Below are 21,011 nucleotides of genomic sequence, written 5' to 3'. Positions count from 1 at the left end.
CCTGGTCAACATAGCAAGCCCCCATCCCCACTAAAAAATAAAAAGTGAAAAATTGGCCTGGCATGGTAGAACATGTCTGTAGTCCTAGCTCTTCAGGAGGCTGAGGCAGGAGGACTGCTTGAGCTCAGGAGTTTGAGGCTGCAGTGAGGTATGATCATGCCACTCAACTCCAACCTGGGTGACAGAGTGACACCTTGTCTCCTTAAAAAAAAAAAAAATTGAAGTAAATCGGTAAATCTTTTTTTTTTTTGAGACGGAGTTTTGCTCTTGTTGCCCAGGCTGGAGTGCAATGGTGTGATCTTGGCTCACCGCAACCTCCTCCTCCCAGGTTCAAGCAATTCTCCTGCCTCAGCCTCCCGAGTAGCTGGGATTACAGGCATGTGCCACCATGCCCAGCTAATTTTTGTATTATTAGTAGAGACAGGGTTTCACCATGTTGGCCATGCTGGTCTCGAACTCCTGACCTCATGATCCGCCCACCTCGGCCTCCCAAAGTGCTGGGATTACAAGCGTGAGCCACCCGCTGGGCCATCAATTGGAAAATCTATATACACAGACATGAAAAACCATCCACCATATATTAAGTTAAATCAAGTTCCAGATTAATATATGTGATATAATTTAGGATTAAATATATATTATAAAAATATATAAATACTATAAATTTATGTGTTTATAATTCATATGTCTTTATATGCCTGGAAGGTCCTAAATCAAACAGATGATAGATACTTTAAAAAATGTTAGACACAAGGTCTTGCTCTGTTGCCCAGGCTGGAGTGTAGTGGCACAATTGTAACTCCCTGCAGCTTCCAGCTCCTGGACTCATGTGATCCACCTGCTTCAGCCTCCAAAGTAGCTGAGATTACAGGTGCGAGCCATGGCACCTGGCTCCATGATCAGACACGTTGCATAGTGGGATGGAAGGGGTAGGGAAAAATAGAGAACCTTTATCCTTTACTTTATCTAAAGTAAAGGATATCTGTGTGATTTTGATAAACGATTTCATTTTATAATGAGCAAGTGTTATATTTAAAACTTTAAAAAAACTAGATAAGAAAAAATTCCCTGTGGTATTGTGAAACACTTGAATGAGCTTTATAAACAAATCGTGTACTATAGGAGGGCTTAAAGAATAGATATATAATATTGACTAAAGGTAGGGGGAATTGATCTTCAGTAAATAAAAATTCTAACAATTTCTACTTTTTCCTTTTTCAGAAAGCTACCCTTTTACAAGATCCCTTCTATGCTAGTAAGTTCAGTCCCGCTATTGGAAGTCAAAAGCCATATAGGTAAGAAGTGATGATGTATGATAAAGTTCCATGGGGGATTTTTCTCTCCTCTTTGCCTCTCCTTTTTTTGAGACTGAGTCTCGCTGTTTCCCAGGCTGGAATGCAGTGGCGCAATCTTGGCTCACTGCAACCTCCACCTCCTGGGCTCAAGAGATTATCCTGCCTCAGCCTCCTGAGTAGCTAGGACTCCAGGTGCCTGCCACCAAACCCGGCTAATTTTTGTATTTTTTAGTGGAGACAGGAGTTTTGCCATGTTGGCCAGGTCGGTTAGATTGGTCTGATCTCAGGTGATCCTCCCGCCTCGGCTTCCCAAAGTGCTGGGATTACATGTGTGAGCCACCGCGCCCGACCCTCTTTGCCTCCCCTAACTCTGTGTTGTATGTGTGGCTATCACAATTATATCTCTACCTCATCTGCCTGCCCTGACAGTTAAGTCCGCAAACACAAGTATCCACTGGACATCTTCTGTATGTCTCATAGGAACCTTAAAGTCAATATATTCAAAAGAGAACTCAGCATCTTCCTTCTGGAACCTGACTTTCCTCTTGTGTTTCCTAACACAGGGAATGATGTCATTATCCCCAGATCACCTAAGCCAGAGTCCTGGAAGTCACCCTTGCCTCCTCTCTCCCCTTCACCTTTTCCGGAATCCAGCCACTCACCGCATGCCTTATTTATTGCTCCTTTACTATCTCTGGATAACGTCCACTTCTTTCCATGGCCACTCGCTCAGGCCCAGTTATCTCAGTTCTGGGCTCCTACAGTGTTTTCCTGGCTGGTCTGTCTGCCTTCACTCTTGCTCCTCTCCAGCCCATTCTCCATTACAACAGAGGAATCCTTCTGAAGCACAAATCTGATCATGTAACTCCTCCTGGGAAGCCTTTGAATGGCTTCCCACTGCCCTTAGGCGAAAGGCTAAATAGCGTACAAAAAATGTGTGTGACATCTCTTTTTATGTTTCTGTCCTCAACTGTTGTATCCATCCTCACTCTTGCCCTAAGCTCCTGCTCCAAATGAACTTCTCACAATTCTCAGGAAGCTCCCTGTTCTCTTCCCTCTGGAGCCTATCATGATGGCACCTCTTCTGGAACACTACTGTACTCTTCTTCCTCTTCCTGAATAACTTCAGCTCATTGAGTCTCAGCTTATTGATCATTTTCTCTGAAAATCTTTCTTGACACTCCAGAACATAATGTCCTATGTTCACACTTTTTTTTTCTTTCTGTTTTTGTTTTTTTTTTTTTGGAGACAAAGTCTTGCTCTGTTGCCCAGGCTGGAGTGCAGTGGCGCAATCTCGGCTCACTGTAAGCTCCGCCTCCCGGGTTCAAGCAGTTCTGCATCAGCCTCCCGAGTAGCTGGGATTACAGGCACCCACCACCATGCCTAGCTAACTTTTTTATTTTTAGTAGAGACTGGGTTTCACCATGTTGGCCAGGCTGGTCTCAAACTCCTGACCTCATGATCCTCTGTCTTCAGCTCCCAAAATGCTGGGATTACAGAGTTGAGCCACCACGCCTGGCCTGCTCACACTTCTTGTAGTACTTACCAGTCTGCATTATGATGGCCTGTTTCATTATTTGCTGCCCTGTTATGCAATACATTCCTTAAGGGCAGGGACCCTGGAATGAATGGATAAATAAGATAAGATAGAGACTACTGATCATAAGTAGTCTGTACTACTTATGAGAACAGAGCATAAAAGGCCCTATATGCAAGGCTAAGGAGTTTGAATTGTATCCAGACTTCAGAGTTCTACTATATTCTTATCACAGGTTGGCTGTTTATGGTAGTAGTTACTCGTGATGTGACTCTCTCTTCCATTATTAGATTGTGAACCCCTGGAAGGCAAGGACTATGCCTTGTTACTCTTGGTCTTTTTCTTACTTAAAACAGTGCTTTGCACACAGTAAGCACTCAGTGAATTGACAGTGTTAGCAATTTTGATATCATGTAAGTCATGATATTGAGCTGATATTGGAGAGTCATGTAAATGAGCTGAGAGTAAGTTAATTTTAAAAGATGCATATTCATTCCCCACTAAAAGGGACCAACGTTCCTTAGAGGCATGGCTGATTCTAGGTCTGGGGCAGGACATACGCAAAATGAGTCTGAAAGAGTTTATTCCAGAAAGCAAGGACAGGGCCCTAAGTAAAGGGCACAGGAACCCACATGAAGGAGCTCCCAGTAACCAAAGATGGGACAACTTGAGCATCAGAAAAAAATAAGAAATGAGGCCGGGTGCAGTAGTTCACACTTGTAATCCTCGCACTTTGGGAGGCCGAAGTGGGTAGATCACCTGAGGTCAGGAGTTCGAGACCAGCCTGGCCAACATGGCGAAACCCCATCTCTACTAAAAATACAATTAGCTGGGCGTGATGGCGGGCACCTGTAATCTCAGCTACTTGGGAGGCTAAGGCAGGAGAATCACCTGAACCTGGGGGGTGGAGGTTGCAGTGAGCTGAGATCACGCCACTTCACTTTAGCCTGGGTGAAAGAGCAAAATATAAGAAGAAGAAGAAAAAAATAAGAAATGAGATGATTGAAACATAATGAATATATAAAAATCAGAAGTGTATAACGATGCATGATAGAGAGAGGGCCCTCCCTCCCTACCTCCAAGGAAATAAAACACATGGAACATTAGAAAAAAATAGGGCACCAAGCCGGGCACGGTGGCTCAAGCCTGTAATCCCAGCACTTTGGGAGGCTGAGACGGGCGGATCACAAGGTCAGGAGATCGAGACCATCCTGGCTAACACGGTGAAACCCCGTCTCTACTAAAAAATACAAAAAACTAGCCGGGCGAGGTGGCGGGCGCCTGTGGTCCCAGCTACTCCGGAGGCTGAGGCAGGAGAATGGCGTAAACCCGGGAGGCGGAGCTTGCAGTGAGCTGAGATCCGGCCACTGCACTCCAGCCTGGGCGACAGAGCCAGACTCAGTCTCAAAAAAAAAAAAAAAGAAAAGAAAAAAATAGGCCACCAATTCATTACTCTGCAAATCATCAAACAAATGGAAAAAATATAATGTATTCTTCCTTTCCTCCATGAACCGTATCCAGTTCAGGATAACCAAGTAGCCCTAGGTGATGAGTGCAAATTTCATTTTACAGAATTCCAGCTAATAAATGCAGAAGGCTTAACAGAATTAGAAAATTACAATTTTTTAGCCTGTAATGAAATGACAGATTCATTTAACTATCTTCAGTGGATGAAACCATTAGACAGAAAGGTGAAATGGGGCCAGGTACGATGGCTCATGCCTATAATCCCAGCACTTTGGGAGACCAAAATGGGAGGATTGCTTGAGCTCAGGAGTTTGAGACCAGCCTAGGCAACAAAAAAATTTTAAAATGCTGGGTGTGCCTGTGGTCCCAGCTACTTGGGAGGCTGAGGTAGGAGGATCACTTGAGCCCAGGAGATGGAGGCTGTAATAAGCTGTGATTGCACCGCTGCACTCCAGCCTGAGTGACAGAGAGAGACTGTCTCTAACAGAAAAAGAGATTTAAAAAACGACAAAAAAAAGGGTGAAGGGGAACTTCAAAATGGAGGGATCATGTTGTAAATAACTAAAGCCATTGTCTTAGTATCACTTCAGTGAGACAGCCAGACTTTGTGTGCCTCATTATTTGATGTGATATAAAATACACAGCACCACCTATGAAGTATTTTTGTTAAAACAGTTAAACCTGAATCTGACTTAAAAGTGTGAGTATGATAAGCCAGGTGCAGTGGCTCATACCTATAATCCCAGCACTTTCGGAGGCCAAGGAGGGAGGATCACCTGAGGCCAGGAATTTGAGACAAGCCTGGCCAATATGGCAAAACCCTGTCCCTACTAAAGATACAAAAATTAGCCAGGTTTGGTGGCACATGCCTGTAATCCCAGCTACTCGGGAGGCTGAGGTATGAGAATCCCTTAAACCCGGGAGGCAGCGGCTGCAGTGAGCTGAGATGGCGCCACTGCACTACAGCCTGGGCAACAGAGCGAGACTCCATCTCAAAAACAAGCAAACAAACAAACAAACAGTGTGAGTATGCTAGTCTTAAAAAGGAAGGAAATTCTGCTACTACCACATGGATGAACCTTGAAGACATCATGCTAAGTGAAATAAGCCAGATACAAAAGGGCAAATATATGATTTCACTTATGTGAGGTACTTAAAATAGGCAAATTTGTAGAGACAGAAAATGGAATAGAGATCTCCAGGGGCTGGGGAGAGTGGTGAAGGGAGAGTTATTGTTTAATGGGTATAGAATTTCTGTTTGGAAAGATGAAAAAGTTCTGGAAATGGATAGTGGTGATACTTGTAGAACATTGTGAATGCACTCACTGCCACCAAATTGTACACCTAAAAATGGACATGATGGGAAACTTTGTTATATATATTTTAGTTCAATTTTTTAAAAAGTATATACGTGTGTTTGTATGTGTATGTAAAAGAATAGATAAAACCAGATTGGCAAAATATTGAAAATTATTAGAGCAAGGTGATGGGTACATGGGATTCCTTCCTTCCTTCCTTCCTTCCTTCCTTCCTTCCTTCCTTCCTTCCTTCCTTCCTTCCTTCCTTCCTTCCTTCCTTCCTCCCTCCCTCCCTCCCTCCCTCCCTCCCTCCCTTTCTCCCTTTCTTTCTCCCTTCCCTCTCCTCTCCTCTCCTCTCCTCTCCTGATGGAGTTTTGCTCTGTGCCGAAGCTGGAGTGTAATGGCATGCTCTCAGATCACTGCAACCTCCGCTTCCCAGGTTCAAGCAATTCTCCTGCCTCAGCCTCCTGAGTAGCTAGGATTACAGTCATGCACCACCATGCCCTACTAATTTTTGTATTTTTAATAGAGGAGGGGTTTCACCATGTTGGCCAGGCTGGTCTCGAACACCTGACCTTAGGTGATCTGCCCGCCTCAGCCTCCCACAGTGCTAGGATTACAGGCATGAGCCACCACCCAGCCGGATACATGGGATTTCTTATAAAATTTTCTCCATTTTGATGTATGTTTCAAAATTTCCATAGTAAAAAATTTTATTGCTTGATGATGTGATATAGAAAAAAAATTTTTTGAAAGACTTAAGAAACATAACAAGCAAATATAAGAAGCATCTGATTTAGGTCTTGATTTTAACAAACCAAATGTAAGAAAACATTTTCGGGCCGGGCGCGGTGGCTCAAGCCTGTAATCCCAGCACTTTGGGAGGCCGAGACGGGCGGATCACGAGGTCAGGAGATCAAGACCATCCTGGCTAACACGGTGAAACCCCGTCTCTACTAAAAAATACAAAAAACTAGCCGGGCGAGGTGGCGGGCGCCTGTAGTCCCAGCTACTCGGGAGGCTGAGGCAGGAGAATGGCGTGAACCCGGGAGGCGGAGCTTGCAGTGAGCCGAGATCCGGCCACTGCACTCCAGCCTGGGCGACAGAGCAAGACTCCGTCTCAAAAAAAAAAAAAAAAAAAAAAAGAAAGAAAACATTTTCATATTTTATATATGTATGTATGTATATATGTATGTATGTATGTATGTATTGAGACAGGGTCTTCCGCTCTCACACAGGCTGTAGTGCAGTAGCACGATCTTGGCTTACTGCAATCTCCGCCTCCCAGGCTCAAGCAATTCTTATGCCTCAGCCTCCTGAGTAGCTGAGACTACGGGCATGCGCCAGCATGCCTGGCTAATTTTATGTAGTTTTTTAGTAGAGACTGGGTTTTGCCATGTTGCCCAGGCTGCTCTCGAACTCCTAAGCTCAGGCAATCCACCTGCCTGGGCCTCCCAAAGTACTAGCATTACAGGCATGAGACACCGTGCCCAACCGTTTATATTTTATTTACTTTTGAGAGAGGGTCTTACTCTGTCACCAGGGCTGGAGTGAAGTGGCTTGATCACAGCTCACTGCAGCCTCGACCTCCTGGGCTCAAGCAATCCTTCCACCTCAGCCTCCCGAGTAGCTGGGACTACAGGCACACACTACCATGGTTGACTAATTTTTTTCTATTTTTTTTTTTTTTTGTAGAGATGGAGTCTCATTATATCGCCCAGGCTGGTCTGGAACTCCTGGGTTTAAGCGATCCTCCCACCTTGGCCTCCCAAAGTGCTGGGATTTACACCCCTGGGCCACCACGCCCAGCCATAAAAACACATTTTTAAGTCAATAGAACAATTTGAAAATGGACTGAGTCTTGCCGGGCATGGTGGCTCACACCTGTAATCCCAGCACTTTGGGAGGCTGAGGCAGGCAGATCATTTGAGGTCAAGAGTTCAAGACCAGCCTGGCCAGCATAGTGAAACCCTGTCTCTACAAAAGTACAAAAATTAGACGGGCATGGTGGTGCATGCCTGTAATCCCAGCTACTCGGGAGGCTGAGGCAGGAGAATCGCTTGAACCTGGGAGGTGGAAGTTGCAGTGAGCCGAGATTGTGCCACGGCACTCCAGCCTGGGTGACAGAGCGAGACTCCGTCTCAAAAAAAAAAGACTGAATATTAGTAATAACAAAGAATTTTTGATAATTTTGTAGGAGGTGATAATCATTTTGTAAGAAAGTATTGATTTTATTTAGAGATGCATTCTGAGGTATGTAAGAGTTGAGTAACATAATATTTGGGATTTCTTTTTTAAAATGTTATATGGATGGCTTAAAATTTCTATAAGTGTTCAGATGTTTACTCTAAAAAAAGCATCAGTTTTCATTTTGGTGTTTTATTTAAAGTGATTTTAAAGCTAATTGTATAATAAAAAAGACTCAAATTCTGTGTATGGGTGGCTTGAAATTTATTCCTGAAGGCAAGAAGGATGAGTTCTACCACTCTCTTGGCTCAGGAAAAGCGTATTTCTTACTATTTCCTGAAAGCAACATACTTAAAATGCAGTGATTTCAAATGTACTGTGAAGGATGCAGTGATACACAAGAAATAGCCTCTACCTGCAAGACATCTTCAGTTTAAAAGGAATAAACATCCTTTAGGTTTTCAATTCAGAACTGTGTCACAGATGGGACGGTTTTGCAACCTGACCACTGTGAAAATCATACACAGCGCTTCTGAGATAATATAGGAAGAGCCTTTCCAGTGCTTTACAAATGTGAGGTATTATTTATAGTAAAAGTCTGGAAAGATGAAAAAATACAGGAAAAATAGAGCTTATTACTGGATTAAGAATCCTTCCTGAGGCTGGGTGTAGTGGCTCACGCCTGTAATCCCAGCACTTTCAGAGGCCGAGGTGGGCAGATTACTTGAGGCCAGGAGTTTGAGACCAGCCTGACCAACATGGCAAAACCTTGTCTCTACTAAAAGTACAAAAATTAACCAGGTGTGGTAGTATGCACTTGTAGTCCTATCTACTCTCAGGAGGCACAAGAATCACTTGAACCCAGCCTGGGTGACAGAGCAAGACTCTGTCTAAAAAAAAAACCCACCCCCCCCCCCCCAAAAAAAAAAGAAACACCTTCCTGCAACATTATTTTGGTGAATTTATGTTTTCCACCTGATGAAAATAGAGTATCTGTTAACATTAGTATAGATTTTCCTCTTATTCCTAAATTGAATAATGGAGTCTTCTGGCATTCGACTTTTTCTTATTTCTTCAGTCAAATGAAGTTTGTCATCTATGTATAAGCTAATATTTTCTGAATCCTCAAAGAAATTATTATTCATAACTTATCTGCAGTAATATAGAATGTGTACTCTAACTTGAATTTATGATGTGTATGAGACCTCCATTTATGTATGAATTGATTTTTAGTCTGAAGAGATTAGTATGCTGTTTTCTGTGAAAATTTTTTTGGCCATTAAAAAAATTAGTTTGGCATTACAATCTATTATCCTAGTTGGCAAAGGATTAAAAACAGTTTATTTTTATTGCGGATCTTAGCAAATTGCTGACTCCAAATGAAAAAACAGGAAAATCAATTTCAAAATAATTCTGCTGATACTGTATCTTATTTGAGTTTTTGCTTTTCTAAGCTCTTTTGTTTGTAAAATCTACATTTCTGTTGTTGGAGTTCTAAAAGAGTAGAGGGATTTCATAGTTATTTTTTAAATGAAATATGGTGGTAATTAGAAGTGGATAGCGAAGCAGGATCTCAAACTTATTCCTGCTTTATTTAGAGACCATTTATCAAACACTTAGTGTGTATGAAGACATGCATTAACTAAAATATCAAAATAGCACATTTGGCCGGGCGTAGTGGCTCACACCTGTAATTCCAGCACTTTGGGAGGCGGAGGTGGGTGGATCATCTGAGGTCAGGAGTTTGAGATCAGCCTGACCAACATGGTGAAACCTCATCTCTACTAAAAATACAAAAAATTAGCTAGGCATGGTGGTGCTCGCCTGTAATCTCAGCTACGCAGGAGGCTGAGGCAGGAGAATTGCTTGAACTCAGGAGACAGAGGTTGCAATGAGCCAAGATCATGCCACAGCACCCCAGCCTGGGTGACAGAGTGAGGTACCGTCTCAAAACAAACAAACAAAAAACCCAGCACATTTGGATAGGTACTATCATTATTCCTATTTTACACATGAGGAAATTGAGGCGCAGAGAAGCTATGTAACTTGACGGTGATAATGACCTAACTGAGTCGGGGCAGATCTAGGATTCTGAGCTCAGTCTTCATGCTCATAATCATTATGCTCCTCTGCCTCTCTGCTTGCTATTATTGAATTCATAATGATCAGTTTCCCTCCAGCACCTCCACTAGAAAAGAGACCATTATTTCAAAAAAAAGTCTTAATTTTCAGGTTAATAAGAGTGACTCATTGATTGGACAAAGGAGAACATCTTAGATGTTTTTTAAATAAAGCGGGAGGTAGTAGGCAAGTACCAATATTCCATGCAGTAGCTAGTATTGGGATAAACGGCTGGTACAGGTTTCTGGAGTAAGCAGTAAAAAATGTTTTTACTTCAAGTCAGAAATTTTAAGATTCCATCAATCTACACAGAACATGAACTGTCTTTCCTACTGTTACCTTGCACCCTGGCTCTCTGAATTTGTGTGAGCGTAGACAGGTTACTTAAACCTCCCTACAACTTCCTGTAAAATGCGATGGTAATTCCCAGCTCGGTCCCCACAGTGGAGTCAGCTCAGTGCAAGAACGAGTCTACGGAAAGCACTCAGGCCAGAGCCAGCCACCTAGTCAAGTTGTTATTACTGAGCACAGTGGGAGGTGGAAACAATATTTAACCCAGAGACATTTTTTCCAAGTTGCTAAAAGTCAGCTGAGGGGCTAGGATAGGTACACGAGTAACTAACTACAATGAGTGAAACGGGATTAGTGTGATACTAGGAGTGTGAAAAAACTGCAGTGGGAGAAGGGCTGCATTTGTTGGTGGAATTAGGGAAAGATCGGAGGAGAAGGCTTTTCTGCTAAGCCAGCTTTTCCTTAAGTGTGGAATGCACATGGTTCAGTAAGGGGAGATGATTCCAGGTGGTACTCTGATATGGCATAAAACAACTTTGAATTCCATGGTGGAAATATGTGATCCCTTTTTCCAGCTAGGCTGATCTCATCAGGGAGAACCTCTCGGCTTGGGGCCACTAGTGACAGTTCTGGAACACATGCTCATCTGCCCTTTCCTCACAGAGAAGCCGGCTTCAGGCTCAGACCATCCATGAGCATTGACTTAGAATTTATGGTGCTTTCATGCCATTTACACAAAGTGATACTGGTTTTCCCTGGAAAGTGACACAACATTTTCTTTACAAATTTTTTTTTTATTTTTTAAAAAGCTAGTTGATTGAAAGAAAAATATTACATAAAGGTTCATGGATTATGGTAAATGAAAGAGGGGACAGAAATTTACCAGGGACAGTGAGAGTATTCCTGGTATAGGAACAGCTTGAGTTAAGTGGCATGGGCAAAAAAGTATGTTTGGAGAGTAACAAACAGTTCAATTTGCGGGGAGCAAGTTTCACTACTGATGAGTACTAAGGCTAGAAGAATAAAACTATATGAAAAGCCCATTAGTAACAAAGTTTAACAAACCTGTCAGTAATCATCGATATTCCTAAACTGCTATTTCTTACCATTTTTTAAGTGGAAAATTTTCTTCTGTTTCTGTAGATCTGAGGAGAAAATTAAGCACTTCAGTCAACTTAAATCTGAACTTTTTCTTAAAGACAATTCTTTGAGGAGGATACTTCCTTTAATTATGGAGCTTAAAGTAGCAGCCCAGAAAAACTTCATTCTGAAAAGGCTTTTCTGGAAGGTAAGTGCTTTGTTTTATTTTTAATCTTTAAAGCTGTGTCTCCTGTTTACCAAATATAAGCATAAATTAAAATATAAATAAGTGTTGTCTTGTATTCTGATGCTGTATTTTTAAATGTCAATAAAATTTAATGTAGTCATGTCTTAATGCTGGATACTTTGTGATGTAATCAGTAATGTATATGTGTGTGTCAAGGGGAGACGGGAAGAGAGGGGAGTGGTAGCAAAAAGTAGCTCCCATGCATTGGGTTGGCAGAGCCAACGGAGAGATAGGAGGAACATTTTTGGCATGCAAGATATATAGACAGTGAGATGGGAAAGTAGATTTTAAGAAGTTTTTGTTTGTTTATTTTTTATTTTTTTGAGACAGAGTCTTGCTCTTGTCGCCCAAGCTGGAGTGCAATGGCATGATCTCAGCTAACTACAACCTCTGCCTCCCAAGTACAAGCCATTCTCTTGCCTCAGCCTCCCAAGTAGCTGGGATTACAGGCGCCCACCACCACGCCTGGCTAACTTTTTGTTTTCAGTAGAGACAAGGTTTCACCTTGGTGGCCAGGTTGGTCTTGAACTCCTGACCTCAAGTGATCTACCTGTCTTGGCCTCCCAAAATGCTGGGGTTATAGGCACGAGCCACCACACCCTGCCTGTTTATTTTTTAAACAGAGACAGGGTCTCACTCTGTTGCCCAGTCTGGTCTCAAACTCCTGGGCTCAAGTGATCCTCTTGCCTTGGCTTCCTAAAGTGCTGCGATTTCAGGCATGAGCCACTGTACCTGGCTGATTTCAAGATGTTTTATTGTACAGTTTCCTCTACTGTAAAAATATAATTAAAAAATTATTTTTGAGTATAGGACTGGTATTTTTAAAAATGTGACTCCTGGGGAGGCAAGGCAACCTCATTCTCACTCAGTAAATTACAGATGCCTCATTTTTAGGTTCCGGTGAAAGAGTTAAGAAGCCCAGGTGAGTAACCTGGTGTGGCGCTAATGAGGCCTAGGTGAGAGGGTGAGCCCTGCCTAGGGCTGCGTTCATGTTGATTACTACATATTTTATCTTAATTCTGGCCATTGCTCACATAAGTAGCTGCCATCATTTTACTGAGCAATGGTAAAGCATGTGCACTCCCAACCGTACAAGGCAGTCCTGGCCATTTATTAGCTTCTAGGTCCTTCATATGTGGGGTGACCAACCATTTTGGTTTGCCCAGATTAGGGTGACCAACTATTCCAGTTTGCCTGGGACTAAGGAAATTCCTGCAATATTGGAAAGCTAGAACAGTTCCAAGCAAATCAGTACGGTGAAGGCAGATAAGCTGTAGAGAGTAATATGCCAAATGTTCCACCACACTGAGACACTGAGACTCAGGTAAGGATGACATAGTACTGCGTAGTCTAAAATGGTTGGTGCTGGATAGATCCTGTGAGGAATACGCCATCCAAGTTTTGACTCTAGAACTTCAGAAGATTGTGGAAAATATGACCAACCAAGTAAGACCAATCCATCTTGATTATGAAGATGGAATGGAATTCATGTGGAAAGGGTAAATAAACTAGGATTATCTTCTTCCCAAATAAACCTCTCCAGTCCATCCCACACACAGTATCAATTTAATCTACAACCCTGATTGTATGGGATTGCTTGTTCAACAGTTTCTTGTGACTTTCCTTACTAAATTAAGTACAGACTTTGGCTTTGGCATTTAAGGCTCTCCCCTAATCACAGATTTCAAATTTGGACAGGTATGGCCTTTATTTTAGTAGGCTGGAGTTATCAGGAAGGGGCTGTGTATTAGTCCATTCTCACACTGCTATAAAAATACTACATGAGACTGGGTGATTTATAAAGAAAGAAGGTTTAGTTCACTTGTTCCTGGACCAAACCAAGAGTCAGGCTGCTTATTCTCATGGCCCAATAATGAGACACAGATGAACTGGGAAAGAAGGGAGTTTATATCTGTAACCAGTAACAGGGAAAAGGCCTCGAAATTATCGCCAGACCAACTCAAAATTACAAGGTTTTCCAGAGCTGATATACCTTCTAAGCTATATGTCAACATGTAAGTGCACTCATCTAAAGCCATAAGTGATTAACTTCTTTTAATCTATGCCTAAGATTAGATCAGGACCTAAGGAAAGTCCTTAAGACCTTCCTCTGGGGCCTCAGTAAATTTACTTAATCTAAATGGGTCCAGGTACTGGGGTAATTACCTTTATCTTGCCTCCTGCTAAACCACGGAGGTTTGGGGAGTTCCTTCAGACCACCAATAAACTTGTTTGTGGAGGCCTGGGGAGTTTCTTCAGACGCCCAGTAAAACTCATTTAATTCTAAACAGGTCCTGTAAAGAATTCCTTCATTATCTTGTCATGCTTCAAGGCCCAGGAAAGGCCTGGGCAAAACTCTTGGTGGGCTTTTGTTACATCCCAGCCTTTGTGTAAGGACACTGGCTCTATCAGCTTTTAATATTTAACATAACCACTCAGTCAGCGCAGGAACAGTTGTCGTGGAGGCCTATCTGTTCAGCTGTTATGAAGACCTGGCCTGCCACAGACTTAGAGTTCCACATGGCTGGGAGGCCTCAGGAAACTTACAATCATGGCAGAAGGCGAAGGGGAAGCAAGGCATGTCTTACATGGCAACAGGTGAGAGAGAGAATGTGCAGAGGAAACTGCCACTTTTAAACCATCAGATCTCATGAGGACTCCCTCACTACCATGAAAACAGCATGCATGATCCAATCACCTCCCACCAGGACCCTCCCTCAGCAGTGGGGATTATAATTCAAGATGGGATTTGGGTGGGAACACAGAACCAGACCATATCAGGCTACCATCTGGATAAGGTGGGCACTGGGAAAATGAATCCAGATGTAGATGCTCCTGGAAAAGGCACAGTGCCTAAGAGTGAGAGCCATAAGAGTGAGCTAAAGAAATATCAGGATATTTTAGCATGTGGGTGAATTACACCCGGATGTCTGCACAAACATTTGGCACTGGGAAGATCTGCTTGTTTAGGGTGTGGGGATGGAGCTTTTATGGAATGTGAGGACATAAAGATTGTCAAGAGTAAAGTCAGCAGCTGGGAGAGGACTGGGAAAGGACTTAGGACAGTGCCCAAAGGGGAAGTCCACCCAGATACACTGGACACAATCAGGGACTGGATTTAAAGTGCATGTTTAGGTAGGAGAACTGAAGTACCACTTAAGGGTTAGATTAAGAAGGATGTTGATGTGTTCTCCTAATGGGATCAGCACCAGTGTTAGTCTAGAGGTCATTTAAGCATCTCCAATGTAAAAACAGGGCTGGTACCTGTGGCCTAGGCTGTGGAGCAAAAAATGGATGGAGAGAAAGAGAATAAGGTTAAGACTAACAGACCCAACCTGCCACTTCGTCTTCTCTCTCACCTCTGTCCTCTACAAGATCGAGCCATGTGGGATAACTTGGATACCTGTTCTCCTTAGCTCTCTTTTCTCCCTGCTGTTTGATTTCTCTAGAATATTGTTCTTCTAATTTCTCTTGTTAAAAATCATACCCATTCATCAAGGCTAAGCCCAAATGCCATTTTCTACCTTTCTTGTCATGTCGAATGGGGAACTTTAGTACCTTCCTCCTTTTGATCTTCTCTGTCAATTCTGTGCCATAGAACTTTCTTTGATGCTTTATAATCTGCATTGTTCAATACAGCAGACACTAGCCACATGCGCCTTTTAAGCACTTGAATGTGGCTAGTGACTAGAAAAGTAAAATGTTAATTTTATTAAATTTAAATTAATTTAAATAGCCACTTGTGGCCAGTAGCTAATGAGTTGAACAATGTAGTTCTATGACATCTTTCATAGCACTTCCTCTTTAACAATTATCAGACAGGTTTCATGCCTAATCGGTGTGAGGCTTGGTGACAGGTATTAGAAATACAGCATGATTATGATACAGTTCCTACCATCAAGAATTAGCACAGATATCCTCCCTTTTACTATAGTTATTGGTACATTTTTCTTATTTATCATAATATGTTATAAGCTTCTGTAGGACAAGTATATATCTTACTTACTTTTGTATTCTCCCTCAGGCCAAACACAATGCATGCATATTCCAGGTGCTGTAAGCTATTCATATTGAATTGCAAATCTGTTCTCTTGTGAAACATTAACCTAATCTGATGTCTAAAAATGAAGCTTTCATGATCTGTTTTATACTTGAAAACACTGCAGCCATTATTTAATACAATGTTCTTACCTGGGCTAAAACAGATCTTCTATTTCGGTTGTCAAAAATGAAAGGCCAAAGTGAATGGAGAAGAAAATAATTCAAATAGGAAAAGAGGAAGTCAAATTGTCTCTGTTTGCAGATGACATGATTGCATATTTATAAAACCTCACCATTTCAGCCCAAAATCTCCTTAAGCTGATAAGCAACTTCAGCAAAGTCTCAGTATACAAAATCTATGTGCAAAAATCACAAGCATTCCTATACACCAATAACAGACAGAGTCAAATCATGAGTGAACTCCCATTCACAACTGCTACTAAGAGAATAAAATACCTAGGAATACAACTTACAAGGGATGTGAAGGACCTCTTCAAGGAGAACTACAAACCAATGCTCAAGGAAGTAAGAGAGGACACAAACAAATGGAAAAACATTCCACACTCATGGATAGGAAGAATCAATATCGTGAAAATGACCATACTGCCCAAAGTAATTTATAGATTCAGTGCTATCTCCATCAAGCTACCCATTGACTTTCTCCACAGAATTGGAAAAAACTACTTTAAACTTCATATGGAACCAAAAAAGAGCCTGCATAGCCAAGACAATTCTAAGCATGAAGAACAAAGCTGGAGGCATCATGCTACCTGACTTCAAACTATACAAGGGTACAGTAACCAAAAGAGCATGGTACTGGTACCAAAACAAATATATAGACCAATGGAACAGAACAGAGGCCTCAGAAATCCCATTACTGGGCATATACCCAAAGGATTATAAATCATTCTACTATAAAGACACATACACATGTATGTTTATTGCGGCACTATTCACAATAACAAAGACTTGGAACCAACCCAAATGTCCATCATTGATAGACTGGATAAAGAAAATGTGGCACATATACACCATGGAATACTATGCAGCCATAAAAAAGGATGAGTTCATGTCCTTTATAGGGTCATGGATGAAGCTGGAAACCATCATTCTCAGCAAACTAACACAAGAACAGAAAACCAAACACGTTCTGCATGTTCTCACTCATAAGTGGGAGTTGAACAATGAGAAGACACGGACACAGGGAGGAGAACATCACACACTGGGGCCTGTCAGGGGGTGGGGGGCTAGGGGAGGGATATCATTAAGAGAGATACCTAAGGTAGCTGACGGGTAGATGGGTGCAGCAAACCACCATGGCACATGTATAACAAAACTGCACTTCTGCACATGTACCCCAGAACTTAAAGTATGAAAAAAAAAGTAAATGGGTAGTCTCTCTATTTGGGATCTTTCTACACTTTAGTGGAGTCCCCCTTGGCCCTATCCCCAACCATGCCATCAAACCCACTAGCCTTATGTTCTTCTGTCTAATCCACAACCAAAATCTATCCTCAGATTTGTTTTCACAAAATTAGCATATATGACTAATAAAAGTCAACATTCTTTAAGATTTTTTTATTTAAATTGTTATCATAGCCTTAAGGTAAAGCAGTGGTTTTTCAACTTTATGCTATATTTCTTGGAAAACATACCTTCTGTGAAGCTCCCCTAGAAACCCATATTGGGGTGGAGAGATTAGGGCCATTGTCTTAGTCTGTTTTGTGTTGCTATAACAGAATATCACAAAGTTGGTAATTTATAAAGAAAATGAACGTATTTCTGACAGTTCTGGAGGCAGAGAAGTCCAATATCAAGGTGCTGGCATCTTGTGAGTGCCTTCTTGTTGTGTCATCCCATGAGAAGGCAGAAGGGCAAAAGAGCATGCACAAAAAAGGGTAGCAGGGGGCCAAACTCATCTTTTCATCAGAAACCCACTCCCACAATAATGACATTAATCTATTTGTGAGGGCAGAAGCCTTATGACCTAATCAACCTCTTAAAGGTCTCACCTCTCAACACTGTTGCGTTGGGGATGAGTTTCTAAAACATGAACTTTGGGGGCCACATTCAAACCACAGCGTTCTGCTCTTGTCCCCAAACATTCATGTCTTTTTTACATACAAAATACATTTATTCCATCCCAATAGCTTCAAAAATCTTAATTCATTCCAGCATCAACTCGTAAGTCCAAATTACCAATTGTCATCTAAATCAAGTATGGTTGAGACTCAAGGCAGGATTCATCCTAAGGCAAATTCCTCTCCAGTTGTCAGCCTATAAATCAAGACAAGTTATCTACTTACAAAATACAGTGTTGGGATGCGTGGAGAATACACATTCCCATTCCAAAGGAAGCTATAAGCAAGAGGAAAGGGCCAAGTAAGTCCAAAACCCAACAGGGAAAATAATATTGTCTTAAAGCTGGAGAATAATCTTTCACTCTTTTGCTTAAGAAATGTCTTAGAAGTTTCAGACTTTCCCTACAGCTGTCCTCTTTCTCTGAACCCCCACCAGCATCACTTTTAATGCTCCAATTACTGCAGTCTAGGCTTTTTCTAGGTTGCTCCTCCAAATTCTTCAAGCCTCTATCCATTAACCAATTCCAAAGCCACTTCCACATTTTTAAGTATTCCTTAGAGCAACAATTCCACTTCTGGTACCAAAATCTGTATTAGGATTCTCCAGAGAGGCAGAACCACTCAGTTCTCCAACTCACATGCCAGTCTCCTCTGGAAATACCTTCACAAACATAACAGAAATAATGCTTTACCAGTTTTCTAGGTACTCCTAATTTAGCCAAGTTTACACCTAAAATTAACTGTCACAGGCATCTCTAATTTTAGGTTCCTGTAATAGGATGGAAAATTATACACATATATAATATACATTTTATGGATATAAAATTATAGATATGCTGTAATATAGAGTGATATATATTATAGATATAAAAATATATATTATACAGTTTTTTCCCTCCCTTTTAAAATGAACTTTATTGAGGCATACTTTTTTCTTTTAAGTGGTCTTTATTTTTTAATTTTATTGAAGGCACAATTTATGAGAATACGTTTTCATTTTTTTTTGAGATGGGATCTCACTCTGTCACCTAGGCTGAAGTGCAGTGGCACCATCTCGGCTCACTGCAACCTCCGCCTCCTGGGCTCAAGTAGCTGAGTAGCTGAGTACTTCCCAAGTAGCTGAGACTACAGGCACATGCCACCATGCTGGGCTAATTTTTGTATTTTTTGTAGAGATTTCACCATGTTGCCCAGGCTGGTCTTGAACTTTTGGACTCAAGTGATCCGCCTGCCTTGACCTCCCAAAGTGCTGGAATTACAGGCGTGAAATTACAGGCCGAGAACACTTTTTCATAGATTGACTAAACTCCCAGGTTTTAGAAGAACAGACACATGTCTGTCTGTTTTGCTCAAGATGTTATCTCATTATCTAGCATACCTGCCACATAGCTGGCAATCAGTAATTATGTATTCAGTGAATGAATAAATGAGTAGATAAAATATGTTCTTTTTCTAGTTTAAATTTTTTCCACTGGGCATGGTGGCTCATGCCTGTAATCCCAGCAAACTGGGAGGCCGAGGCAAGTGGATCACCTAACTAAGGTCAGGAGTTCAAGACCAGCCTGGTCAGCATGGTGAAACCCAGTCTCTACTAAAAATACAAAAATTAGCTAGGCGTGGTGGCATGCACCTGTCATCCCAGCTACTTGGGAGGCTGAGGCAGGAGAATCGCTTGAACCCTGGGGGTGGAGGTTGCAGTGAGCCAAGACTGTGCCACTGCACTCCAGCCTGGGCGTCAGAGCAAGACTACATCTCAAAAAAAAAAAAATTTTTTTCTTCATATGATTTTTTTTCCATTTTTAAAAATTGTGTCAAAATATACATAACACAAAATTTACTTCCTTAATCATTTTTGAGCATATATTTCAGTGGTATCAAGTTTATTCACAATATTGTGCAGCCATCAACACGATCATCTCCAGAACACTTTTCATCTTACAAAACTGAAACTCTCTACCCATTAAGCAACAACTTTCCATTTCTTTCCCCATCCCACCCCCACAACCCACAGCCCCTGGAAACCACCATTCTATTTTCTGTCTTTGTGATTTTGACTATTCTACGTACCTCATATAGTTGAAATGATATAGTATTTGTCTTTTTGTGACTGAGATTTCACCTAGTGCAATGTTCTCAAGTTTAATCCATGTTGTAGAATGTATCCGAATTTCCTTTTTTTTTTTTTTTTTTTTTTTTTAAGGCTGGATAATATTCCATTGTATGTATATACTACATTTTCCTTATCCATTCATCTGTCAATGGACACGTGGGTTGCTTCCATGTTTTAGATGTTGTGAGTAATGCAGCTATGAACATTGGTATGCAATATATCTCTTTAAGACGGTGCTTTCAATTCTTTTGGGTATTTACCCAGAAATGGAATTACTAGATTGGATGGTAATTCTATATTTAAATTTTTGAGGAACCACCATACTGGTTTCCAGTGTCTGTGCTATTTTCTACTCCCACCAACAGTATATAAGGGTTCTGATTCCTCCACATCCTTGCCAACACTTGTTATTTTGTGTTTTTTTAAAATAGTAGCTATCCTAATGGGTGTGAGATAATATCTCATTGTAGTTTTGAGTTGCATTTCCCTAGTGATTAGTGATGTTGAGCATATTTCATGTGCTTATTGGCCATTCAACTATCTTCTTTGAAGAAATTATTGTGGTATAATTTACATGAAATAAAATGCACCCATATTTAAAGATACAGTTTGAAGAGTCTTGACAAATGTCTCTATTCATGTAACTATTAACACTACTTCAATCAAGATTTAGAGTATCTCTGTCACTCCAGAATGTCACCTTGTGCCCTTTGGCCGCCAGTTCTCTCACACTCCTGGCCTCGTGCAACTATCGATGTGCTTTCTGTCACTGTAGATTCATTTTGCCTCTCTTAGCATTGCACTTACATGGAATTCTGCACTAAGTACTCTTTTGCATTTGGCTTCTTTTGGCATAACATTTTTGAGATTTTTCCATGTTGTTTCAGGTATGATATTTTATAAATGAAAATTCTTGAATCAGTGAGCAGGTGGGAGGTCATAATAACAAGTGATACTTACTGAACACTTGTTATATGCTAAGCACTGTTGAAACTTTACAAATACATACTATCTTATTTAAACGTAATATCAACTCCTTGAGGTGATATTATTAACGCCATTTGAAAGACGAAGAAACTGAGTGACAGGGAGTATAAGTAATTTGCCAAATGTCACACAACTGCCAAGTAGCAGAGCTGGGATTTGAGCTCAAAGAATATAGCTCCAGGGTCAGTCTGTAAAACTGCCACACTATGCTAATTTATCAGGCACTGGGTAAGCCCAAGCACTTCTTCTTCTTCTTCTTTTTTTTTTTT

General features: G+C 41.3%; 1 protein-coding gene and 1 long non-coding RNA gene across 16 annotated transcripts in view; one reads left to right on the top strand and one right to left on the bottom strand.

Moving 5' to 3' along the window:
- LOC141406892 (uncharacterized) overlaps positions 1–21,011 on the bottom strand; it is a 119,794-nt gene that overhangs the window by 34,601 nt on the left and 64,182 nt on the right. The gene's annotated exons all lie outside the window — the stretch shown is intronic.
- The window catches only part of C11H12orf56 (chromosome 11 C12orf56 homolog), a 114,947-nt gene that overhangs the window by 73,523 nt on the left and 20,413 nt on the right, over positions 1–21,011 (top strand). For 12 of the 15 annotated variants that reach the window (XR_012420437.1, XR_012420436.1, XR_012420438.1 and 9 more), the window contains 2 exons: positions 1,222–1,295; positions 11,340–11,484. Coding sequence is in view for 12 of the 15 variants with exons in the window: in XM_065524529.2 (XP_065380601.1) it covers positions 1,222–1,295; positions 11,340–11,484 (219 nt within the window). In the remaining 3 variants the exon portion in view is untranslated. The remainder of the gene's footprint in view (positions 1–1,221; positions 1,296–11,339; positions 11,485–21,011) is intronic. The other 3 variants (XM_074007350.1, XM_045365559.3, XM_074007351.1) reach the window with 1 other exon arrangement.

Source organism: Macaca fascicularis, chromosome 11 (assembly GCF_037993035.2).
Source record: "Macaca fascicularis isolate 582-1 chromosome 11, T2T-MFA8v1.1".
NCBI classification, from domain to species: Eukaryota; Metazoa; Chordata; class Mammalia; order Primates; family Cercopithecidae; genus Macaca; species Macaca fascicularis.
The sequence above is the reverse complement of the archived record's forward strand: the minus strand, read 5'-3'. Positions and strand labels throughout refer to the sequence as shown.